Source organism: Podarcis bocagei (assembly GCF_964188305.1).
Source record: "Podarcis bocagei genome assembly, chromosome: 5".
Taxonomy (NCBI): domain Eukaryota; kingdom Metazoa; phylum Chordata; class Lepidosauria; order Squamata; family Lacertidae; genus Podarcis; species Podarcis bocagei.
Genome location: NC_138129.1, coordinates 27,133,479 through 27,145,053, shown reverse-complemented (window position 1 = coordinate 27,145,053; position 11,575 = coordinate 27,133,479). Strand labels below are relative to the sequence as shown.

Genomic DNA, 11,575 nt, shown 5'->3' with positions numbered 1-11,575 from the left:
GCAAGCCTGAAGGGCAGTTATGAAAGGAGACAGAAATGACAGGCGTGAAACATTGGGAAAATGTTGCAAAGGGCTAGAAAAGCATTGCATCCATGTCCATTAAGGAGGCCCAGGTATCTTATTTTATTTATTATTATTTATTGAATTTATATACCGCCCTATACCCCTAGGTCCCAGGGCAGTTCACAGAAGTGGCCTTTTAGAACTCTGTGGTTGTGTTGTGTTTGCTGCATTTTCCTTTATGATTACTTTAAGTCTGTCATATATATTTTTATCTTGGAAGCCACCCAGAAAGCTTCTGTCAATAGTATAAACACCAAGAGCTGTGTGTTTAATACCAGTTGCTGGAAACTACAGGAAGGGGAGATGGGCCATACACTCGGGTCTTGCATGGGGGCTTCCCACAGACATCTGATTGGCCACCATGAGAACAGAAGGTTAGGTTAGATGGACCATTGGCTGGATCTGATGATCAAGAACCCTAAGGAGGGGGAAAAGAAGAGATCAATAGTTAGATTTTGGACAGCAGACTGAACCGGCACACAGGTCACCTGCTGACAGTCTTCTCCATTATGGTGAGATATACTGCATCCATCCATCCATATACAGTGGTACCTCTGGTTAAGAACTTAATTCATTCTGGAAGTCCGTTCTTAACCTGAAACTGTTCTTAACCTGAAGCACCACTTTAACTAATGGGGCCTCCTGCTGCCGCCGCGCCAGTGACGTAGCGTGGGGGGTGCAGGGGGGGCCGGCCGCACTGGGCGCAACATCTGGGGGGGGCACGCTCACACTCGCAGCTCTCTGGATAAAGAGGTTGCCTCAGTTTCTCCTCCCAACCTGAAAACGCCCCTTCAGTCGTCGGAGATTTGGCTGAAGATGGGCAGCCGTCGGCCGAGCGGGCCCAGCCCCGGGGATTCTGACCAGCTGCTGCCCCCCGAACCCCCAGAGTCTTTCTGGTCAGAGAGGGAGTCGGCGGAAAGCCTCTTCTGCAGCGTCAGTAGAGCCAGGAAGGCGAAGGGGCAGGGGAAGGACCCCCGAGCGGCTCCGGCGGCATGGAGGGGGCAGGCAAGAGTCGGCTGGCTCAGGGCGCCGCAAGGGAAGGAGGTCTCTGGAAGGTGGGGGCCCGCAGGCAGGGGGTCGGCGGTGGGGCAGTGGCGGGCCAGCAAGGTTGCCCGCGGGGGCGGCACGCGGTGCTCCTCTGCGTTGTGGATGAAGTGGCAGCGTGCGCTGTAAGGGCAGATGCCTGAGGTGTGGAAGGTGCAGCAAGGCTCCATTTTGTACTTGGGGTGGCAGCTGAGCCCCCGCAGCTCGGCCGCGCCGTGGGCAAACTGGCACTTGGCCCCATACTTGCAGACGCCGCTCTCCTCAAAGGTGCGGCACAGTTCCGTCTTGTAGCGGGACAAGGGCGGCTTGGCGTCGCCGCGGCAGCAGCCCTCGATCAGGCTGGTCGAGCGGTCCGCCCAGAAGGGGATGCGCTGGAGGGACGTGGGCAGGCCGCTAATTAAAAGCAGGCGAATTTAAATTAATCTGTATATACAGATTGATATCTTGCACTTCTATTAAAGAATTACAATTAGAGGTACAGGATTGAGGAAGTTGTCTCCATCTAGCCCAGTCTTGGATCATCTCCAGGGTATGGTTCCATTTTGATGTTTAGTTTTTGTTCTTGATATTTTTTGTCGTTTACGATGGTTGTGAGACGACATATAATAGCATGGCCCATGCTAGGTTACTACATTTGTAGATTTGTATTCATAGACCTGCTGAAAATGTGGAGAATGTGTAATGCATGTTCGCACTCAATAAAGTGTTTGAAAATAAACTTGTATTTAGATGCATTTTACTTTAATTACATCCGTATTTTCATAACAAACAATACATGTGCTTAGGGGGTAAGGGTTTCTTTAACTAATCTAATGGAAGAGACTCGAGTGCTAAAATCCACGGGTTAGGGGGCGCAAATTACTTGCCTTGCCCCGGGTGCTGACAACCCACGCTACGCCACTGCGCCGCGCCACTGCTGCGCGATTTCTGTTCTCATCCTGAAGCAAAGTTCTTAACCCAAGGTACTATTTCTGGGTTAGCGGAGTCTGTAACCCAAGGTACCACTGTACATATAAAATAGCACATGCCCTTTATCCATCCTCTTTCATTGGCAAAGTAGCTAGTATATTGCAAGTTCCAAGGAGCCAAATTCCATGTTTTGCCAGGGTGAGAAACTGAGTCAAGTTGGTAGTGTGGTAAGTGATAAGTTTATTATCACAAATAAATGGCTATGGGATATTGCATATGCCATGGACCTGGTTTCTGAAAGCAGCTTAAAAGGTTCTGCTCCGACGCTGGAAACACAAATATTTAGAAACAAACAGTCTATTTGTGGCAGTTTTGTGATTTAAAAATAGTAATTCAATCAGATTGCACAACAGGAATCCCCTGGCCCTACCTTCCCAACGTGTCTGAAGGGAATGACACAGATTCTAGCAGGAAGCAGGAAGAGAGCCAGTCAGTAAGCACGTCAAGTCATAAGATTAAAAATAGCATCAAAGAGTCCAAAACAGACCTGGGGGTAGGCTGGTGTGCATTGAAGACTTGAACTGTTGTAAGAAAAAACCAAGGGTTCTTGGCATAAACTGGTTTTTGGTTTTCTATAAAAACCTATCAATATGTAGCTAGGAATAAATTCTCATTTGCATTGCAGCTAAATTGAAGAAAATTATGAGTATTTCCCCCCTCACCCGTTCCTCCCAGAAAACTGGAGATGTAGACCAATCTGGGTTGCTAGGCAACTGAGGCCTGCACATGGCTGATAACACTCAAGGCATTATTTGCCCGCCTGACTGCACTGAGTCAGAACAAAGGCCAGCTAATGAAGCTTTCAAATGCTGTTGGCTCTTGCCTTTGACGGTTCAACACAGGTTCTCCCCGCATGTATGCGACAGTTACAGCAGCCATGCGACATCCCCTTCAAAACACAAATGCCTCCTGAGCTTGGACAGGAAAAGCCCAATGGAAAGTGACAGACGGACAAGATAGAGTATGAGCAGCAAAATGTCTGACAGATATGCAGCCGCTAGTTTCCAAAATGGAGGACAGCCGGGAAGAGAAAGAGAAGTTAATAACAAACAGAAACCAACAAACAAGCAAACATATACACACCAATTGCAGACCCGATGAATGCTTTAAATCCAAAACTGTGTGCATTTAATTTTCAACACAGAGTAGAATTCTGTTCTCCAAGACTGAAGTCAATGATTCACCTGATGCCAGAGCACAGAAGAAATGTGGTCCAACAATAGTACCAACTTATAAAAGATGAATATATATTTTTCCTGGATTAGTTCATTTATATATCCCTTGATAAAGAGCCTGGATATTTTTATTTGCAACTCTGTTCTGTAAGATGCAACCTATAATCTGGTAGTGCTCTAAAAATTAGGCCTTCAGCAGACTTCATTCAATCTACTTGGTATTGTACCGTTTGTCAGCTGTTCAGAGGGAAGCAGCTGACAGGAAAGAGGGCCTTGATGTTGCACAAAGCATGCAATTGCAGCTCCTTCCTCTGCCTGAAGATCTGCTGCAAGAGCAAAACATAGGAGAAAACGTCTCAGAGAGGTAGACTTGCATTCCTTGCAAATATGCAATTTTGCAATTGCATGCATGCAATTTTCAGGATGCAATTGCATTGAAATATTATGCTTTAGATAGTTCTAAGGCCCTTGGCATGCTATCCAACATTTTCTATATTCTGTATAATTTTTCCAAGAATGTTGTTTCTTACATATGCAAATCAAGATTTTGTTATTGTATTTTCTCTTTTTAAAAAATAATTAAAAAGTTATTTACACAACAAAAATAGCTGCAAGGCAGGCCTTGCAATCCAGCTGTGCCCAGTGATGCTGTTTGTGTTCTGCTTTGAGCAAATGCCTCAGCAGTATCTGGGCAAGGCTTCCAGGGTACCATGGACAGCTCTGCTCAAAGCCTAAGGCTTAAATAGTGTAGTGTAGGATGTTTCAGCACTACCTCAGATGCTAGCTCTGCCTCCAGTGATAGGTAAAGGTAAAGGTACCCCTGCCCGTACGGGCCAGTCTTGACAGACTCGAGGGTTGTGCGCTCATCTCACTCTAGAGGCCGGGAGCCAGCGCTGTCCGCAGACACTTCCGGGTCACGTGGCCAGCGTGACGAAGCTACTCTGGTGAGCCAGAGCCGCACATGGAAACGCCATTTACCTTCCCGCTAGTAAGCGGTCCCTATTTATCTACTTGCACCCGGGGGTGCTTTCAAACTGCTAGGTTGGCAGGCGCTGGGACCGAGCAGCGGGAGCGCACCCCGCAGCGGGGATTCGAACCGCCGACCATGCGATCGGCAAGTCCTAGGTGCTGAGGTTTTACCCACAGCGCCACCCGCCTCCAGTGATAGTACCACTTTATTTAAAAGAGGCCCAGCCTGCTTTGGCAGTTGTTGACTCTGACAGAGTGAAAGCTGTAATTCCACTACGGCTTGTGAGCTGAAGTCCTTTGAGCCAGAGAAGGGGAACTTTACACAGTAAAAGGATTATAGAAAGTTTTGCTGCTTTTTCTTTAGATAGGAGTGCAGAGCATTCTGATCCTCCATGGAGACAAAGCATTAATACAGAATGCATTTAACCTTAATTTATATCATTGCTGTATGAAGTAAGAAGGGCCTGTCAGCAACTGTTACTCATGACATCTAAATGGAAATGCAATCTTCAGAGAGATTGGTGGGTGTTAGATAACAGGGGCCAACAATAAGAGATGACTATCATTACCTTCATGCTGTGAGATCTTCCAGATAAAAGGGGGCTACATTTTATGAAGACACACTTCTCTACAGGATGTTTCAAACAACACATGATTATTACTCAGAAATACTCCCCTCTCATTGATGATTATGAATTATAATAAATATTTCAAAAATAGTAAAAGAATTTGCTATTTAAACTTGAATATATCCAGGACCTTGTCTCCCCACCCCACCCCCACAAAAAAGCCCCAGGGTATTTTGAGTTATTTTGGCAACAAAATGTCTTGGGCTGCATACACACCATGCATTTAAACAACATCTCCCAGACCCCAAAAAAGTATCCCAAGAACTATTATTTACCCCTAAAGTTCCCAGGATTTGAGAAAGGGAAACTGTGTTTTAAATATACAGTGGGAACACAGTCTTGGCCTGATCTGGCTTGTAAAACAGTTCACTAACACATGGAAACATTACAAAATGTGCTTTCGGACATCTTCAGTGAATTTGTTCTTTTCCCTGATTATCCCTTTCTGTACCAGTTTCTGAGAGTGGATGCAATGTGCTCTGGCTGCAGACAGAATGGCCCAAGAAGAAAGAGTTGCAGAGATTTCCATTCTGGGTTGTTACTAGGAAGCTTAAGATGCAATCCACTTTTGCTACTCCTATAATTTGCAGCCCTCCTTCCCCGCCTTGATACCGCTAAAGCTGCTCTCATTTTTGTCGCCCCTTTATTCTGTCCCGAGCAAGTCAAACAGCTACCGGGATTGATCAGTTCGTTAATTGCAGTAATTTTACCTTAAATGCAGGCAGCTGAGTGATCATCAAGTCACAAATTTCGCTGTTGAGTAAGACCTCCCCCAAGCAAAATAATTAGGGGATAATAACAAGTGGATCATAATAAATGCAACACACAACAAATGTGCTCTAAGGACATGAAGCAGAGTCAGAAGGGCTATTAGAGAACCCCTGCGACTTTGCTCCCTTTTTTTGAAGAGGGGGGAGAAAAGAAAAACAATGCAATATCCTTAATTGTCTCTTGTAAACGGGAATCCAGCTCATCAACCAGCTCTGTTGGTTTGTTATAAATAAGACCCAATTATTCCCCTTTTGGCAGCCTCTTGTGTCCAGAGAACAGCTTCCCAGTGTCATCAGCACAGATGAGAACTGCCACCTCAATTTACATCCATGTATAAAAAGCTGTAATGGAAGGCAGTAGGAGATACGCACTTAAGTTAATTACAGTATTCTCAGACCTGCACCTGACAGAAACCAATTTGCCACAGCTCCCCTAAGTCTCGCACAGCTATTTCAGCCTCCGTTCCCTACCGCCTCACCAACAACTCCAAAGGTGTGGGTTCAGGTGCTGAGGGACCCACACGCAAAGCCTGCCCACCACGCCATCAAATTATGTTGGGGCTTCTACTCTTATCCACTTGAATGCCCAGTAAGGGTCCCACTCTATAAGCACAATTAGGAAAGGGCTGGAAATGACCTGAATATGGCTTCGGCTGCAAGTGTCTTAAAGACCATCTCCTCCCTGACATGATCCTCTGCTGCCCTTCTTAGAGTCTTCCCACCTTCATGTGGCAAACTTCTGGCCTGGCAACTGAAGAAAAGGCAGAAACTAAATACAGTTACAAGCCTAGAAGTGGATGGAAAGAATATATCTAAACCTAATGAAATTAGAAATTGCTTCCTGAGTTATTTTAAAAAACTTTATACTCAAGGCCCGCAAAATGAAGAAGATATAGATAAATTCCTTGATAAATATGGATTACAAAAAATCTCTCATCAAAACAAGATGGATCTGAACCAGAGAATAACAGAACAAGAGATAGAGGCTGCCATTCAGAATATGCAACTGGGCAAATCTCCAGGACCAGATGGATTGACTTCAAGATACTACAAATCGCTGAAGGAATGGTTGATTCAGCCACTAAAAGAAGTCTGTAATGAGATCCTTGAAGGAAAAAAGACACCTGAATCGTGGAAAGAAGCATATATTTCACTCATACCAAAGACAGAGACTGAAAAGACTCAACTGAAGAACTACCGCCCAATATCACTACTTAATGTGGATTACAAAATTTTTGCAGACATTTTGGCAAAAAGATTTAAAAAAGTGTTGATGGAGAAGATTCATAGAGACCAAGCAGGCTTTCTCCCTAAAAGACATCTAGCAGACAATGTAAGGAATGTGATAGACATTCTGGAAAAGCTAGAGGTGAACATAAACACTAAAGCAGTATTGATCTTTGTGGACGCGGAGAAAGCCTTTGATAATATTTCTTGGAGCTTTATGATAAAGAATCTGCATGGGATGGGGGTAGGTCAAGGTTTTGAGAATGGTATGGCTGCAATATATTCTGAACAAAAGGCTAAATTGATTGTAAATAATGTAGTGACGGAGGAACTTAAGATAGAAAAAGGAACACGACAGGGGTGTCCAATTTCCCCATTACTTTTTATTTCAGTTCTGGAGGTGTTGCTGAACATGATAAGGGAAGACCAGCAGGTTAAGGGAGTGCAGGTCGGAGCTAAACATTACAAATTAAGAGCGTTTGCAGATGACCTAGTATTGACTTTGCAAGAGCCAAACACTAGTACGAAAAAGGTTCTAGAAATAATACAACAGTTTGGACAGGTAGCCGGATTTAAGTTGAATAAACAAAAAACCAAAGTCTTAGGAAAAAATTTAACAGATATAGAAAAGCAGAAGTTTCAAGAGGAGACAGGGTTGACACTGGTCAAGAAGGTGAAATACCTAGGGGTTTATTTGACATCTAAAAATGCGAATTTGTATAAAGATAACTACGAAAAATGTTGGTCGGAAATTAAAAAAGATCTAGAGATATGGTCAAATTTGAAATTGTCAATGCTAGGCCGAATTGCAGTTATCAAGATGAATGTATTGCCTAGAATGTTATTTTTGTTCCAGACCTTGCAGATTTTGGATAAGATGGAATGTTTTAAGAGGTGGCAGAAAGATATTTCAAAATTTGTCTGGCAGGGCAAAAAGCCCAGAATTAAATTTAAAATATTGACAGATGCTAAAGAAAGAGGGGGTTTTGCCCTGCCGGACTTGAAATTGTATTATGAGGCAGCAGCATTTTGCTGGCTGAAGGAATGGATGCTCCTCGAAAACACAGACATCTTGGATCTGGAAGGTTTCAACAATGCTTTTGGTTGGCTTGCATATCTATGGTATGACAAAGTCAATAGTGCTTTTAAGAATCACATTGTTAGAAAAGCATTGTTTAATGTTTGGATAAGATACAAAGATCTGTTGGAAAACAAAACCCCTAGATGGGTCTCACCAGTGGAGGCCAAGGCAGTGAAGAAACTCAATATGGAGGTCGGATGGCCGAAGTATTGGGAAATCTTGGAACATGATGGAGATAAGTTTAAATTGCAAAGTTATGAGAAACTGAAGCATAAGGTACAAAATTGGTTTCAATACCATCAAATAGTGGAATTTTTCAAACAGGACAGGAAAATTGGCTTCCAGATGGAAAAATCAAAACTAGAAACTGAATTGTTAGAACCCAGCACTAAGAATCTATCTAGAATGTATAACTTGTTGCTGAAATGGAATACACAGGAGGAAACAGTCAAATCAGCTATGATTAAGTGGGCACAAGATGTTGGTCATAACTCATGGAACTTTGAAGTGTCAGGCATAGCCCTACTGGCTTTAGCCCAAACGTAGCAGAGTTTTCCTGCACAGCGAGGAAGCTAGTTGTGGCAGTAATGACTAGTCAGCTAGACTCAGAATAACTATTTACAGGATTTATTAAAAAGGAAAAATAAAACCAGCAGAGTTTCTGCATACAAATAAAAGCAAAATAAATCCTCTTTCTTTCTTTCTCTCTCTCTCTCATAACCATACACAGCACTTCTAACTCCTAACACACCTCACACCAAACTGTGCTAGCAATCCCTAGATAACAGAGTTGAGTGCTGCTCGTTAACCAATCAGAGTGAGTAGTTTCTAGGTCAAGCAGACCTGGGCTTTCTGCCAAGAGTAAATTGACACCAGCTTGAGTTAATTGGTGAAGCTAGAATCTGCAAGTTTCCCACGAGAACCAATTAACAGAAACTGAAACCGAAACTGAACACCCCCTCACAGATTCTGCTGAACAATTAACACCAAATACACCTATGTAGGAGATCATTTTTCCAGCAAACCTAAACCCTTGCACATTCGCTTGTTCTTTATCTTTGCCAATGGTTTAGTTAACACATCTGCTACATTTTCTTCACTTGACACATAAGTACAGGTGATTACATTGTCTTGTACACAGCAACGTACATTTTGGTATTTTACAGAGATATGTTTGGAACGCGATTTGAAACCCTCTGTTTTACTTAAGGTTATACAAGCTTGATTATCAATGTAAACTTGTACTGGTTCTCCACAATTTACATTTAAATCTGTTAACAAATGCTTGAAATAAATCACCTCGTTGCACAATTCACTCAATGCGGCGTACTCTGATTCCGTTGATGACACACTTACAACGTCTTGCTTGCGTGACCGCCAGCTGATTAAAGCTCCACCGACCATTATAACTAGTCCTGTGACAGATTTTCTATCTGGCAAATTTCCCCAGTCACTATCACAGTAGCAACTCAACATTTCATCCTCTGAAGAATTTAATTGTAACATATAGCCAATTGTCTGCTTGAGATACCTCAGAACTTGTTTTACCCCTTTCCAGGCATTTAGTGTGGGTTTTGAGACCAATCTACTTAATATGCCTACAGCATAGCTAATATCAGGTCTGGACCACTGTGCTATATACAATAAACTTCCAATTACAGAGTGATATACATCAGGATGTTCAAATTCAGGACTCTCATCTGTATGAAGTGTTTTTATGAAACCTGGATCCATAGGCACCGCTGCCCCTTTGCAATCCTGCATCCTGTATGTAGTCAGTAGTTGCTTAACTTTGTTCTGCTGACTAATTAGGCAGCTGCCATCTTGGGCCCAGCACACTTCCAACCCTAGATATGTCCTAACCGGGCCTAAGTCCTTCACTTTGAACTTACTGGACAATTGCTTGGCAAACCTTTTAGTTTGTTTATCTGTTTTACAGGCATACAATACATCATCTACATAAATCAGACAAAACTCTTGATTACTGCCTGTACCACGTACATAAACACAATTGTCAGCTGTACTCTGCTTGAAACCAAATGACACTAAGGCCTCATGGAAATATCTGTTCCAAGATCTTGCAGCCTGTTTGAGACCGTATAGAGCTTTGTTTAATTTCAACACTCTATTGGAACCTGTCTCATAACCAGGCGGTTCGGCTAGATACAGGTCTTCTGATATTGGTGCATGTAAATATGCAGTCTGAATATCAAAATGGTTTAACAGGAGTTTTCTCTTTGCTCCAAGCGCTAAAATCAGCCTTACACTGTCCCCCTTAGCAGTAGGGGAAAAAGTCTCGTCATAATCTTTTCCAGGCCTCTGAGAATATCCTTGAGCAACTAAACGAGCTTTGTATTTGTACTCTCCTGTCACCAGAGGTTTAAGTTTGTACACCCACCTGCAGCCTACAACCTTTGCCCCCTCAGGCGCTGCCACTGGTGTAAAAACCTTGTGCTCATTCAGAGAGGACATCTCTTCCTCCATTGCCTGTTTCCAGCGCTCTGCCTCCTCCTTTGGTAACTTTAACACCTCCTGAAAACTCTTGGGTTCTGCACTTACACTAAACACATTTGCAGTATCTGGGGAAAAACACACTGGAGGCACTCCTTTGTTTTGTCTTTTAGATCTTCTGGGAGAAAATTTTTCTTCTGACCCACTTTCCTCCTCAGAACTACGACCTCTCTTTTGTTGCTTAGCAACTGGTCTTCCACTTTCTTGAGAGCTCTTATCTGAACTTTCCTCCCCCTCAGACTCTGATTCTCTGTGTTTACCTTCAGAGTCATGAAGCTCCTGGGAAGGTTCAAACCAAACCTCAGTATTGGCATGTAGTCTCTCCCAGCCACTATGTTCACAAAAACTGGCATTCCTGGAGATCACAATGCCATTCGTCCCTTCAGCAAAGCGGAAACCTTTTTCCAGCTCCTGGTAACCCACAAACACTAACTGTTTGGTCTTAGGATCTCCCTTCTTTCTCATTTGTTTCGGAATTAATACCCAGGCTTTTGATCCAAACACATGCAAATGGTCAATTTTAGGTTTTTTCTGAAACAATTTAAAGTACGGGGTTGTACCTATTGTTTGATGAAAGAGCCTATTTTGGAGATAACACGCGGTGAGCATGCTCTCCCCCCAATAAGACATGGGCAAATCAGCATCATCAAGCATGGCAAACATCATATCTTGTAAAGATCTGTTTTTTCGCTCTGCAACGCCATTCTCCTCTGGGGAAAAAACGTTCGTTTTTCTATGCCCAATGCCACGCTTTTGTAACCAATCTTTAAAGGCATTTGACATAAATTCGCCACCTCTGTCTGTCTGTATCCTTCTGAGTTTAACAGACAGAAATCTTTCCACAGATGCCACCCAGCCTTTAAACTTAGTGAACACGTCACCCTTATTCTTCATGGGAAAAACCCAAGAATAACGTGTAGCGTCATCCACAATTGTTAGTGAAAAACGTGATCCACCCCTGCTTACAGCAAATGGACCAATTACGTCCATGTGAACCAGCTGTAGCGGTGACTCACTAACTCTGTCACTTCTGGGGTAAGAGACTCTGTGGGTTTTAACCTTTTTACACACATTACAATCAAGGTACTTGTTACAACTCTTTAAATTACCCCCATCAGTCAATTCAGACATTTTTAG

The 11,575-nt window shown here is 43.2% G+C and overlaps 1 protein-coding gene across 1 annotated transcript; it reads right to left on the bottom strand.

The window, feature by feature from the left end:
* Positions 1-854: 854 nt before the first annotated feature.
* On the bottom strand, positions 855-2,955 carry LOC308587734 (uncharacterized protein; the record flags this gene model as incomplete). Its single annotated transcript, XM_081195501.1, has 2 exons — positions 855-1,500; positions 2,900-2,955. The coding sequence occupies 2 exons, from the start codon at positions 2,953-2,955 to the stop codon at positions 855-857; spliced, it is 702 nt and encodes a 233-aa protein (XP_081051627.1).
* Positions 2,956-11,575: the final 8,620 nt, after the last annotated feature.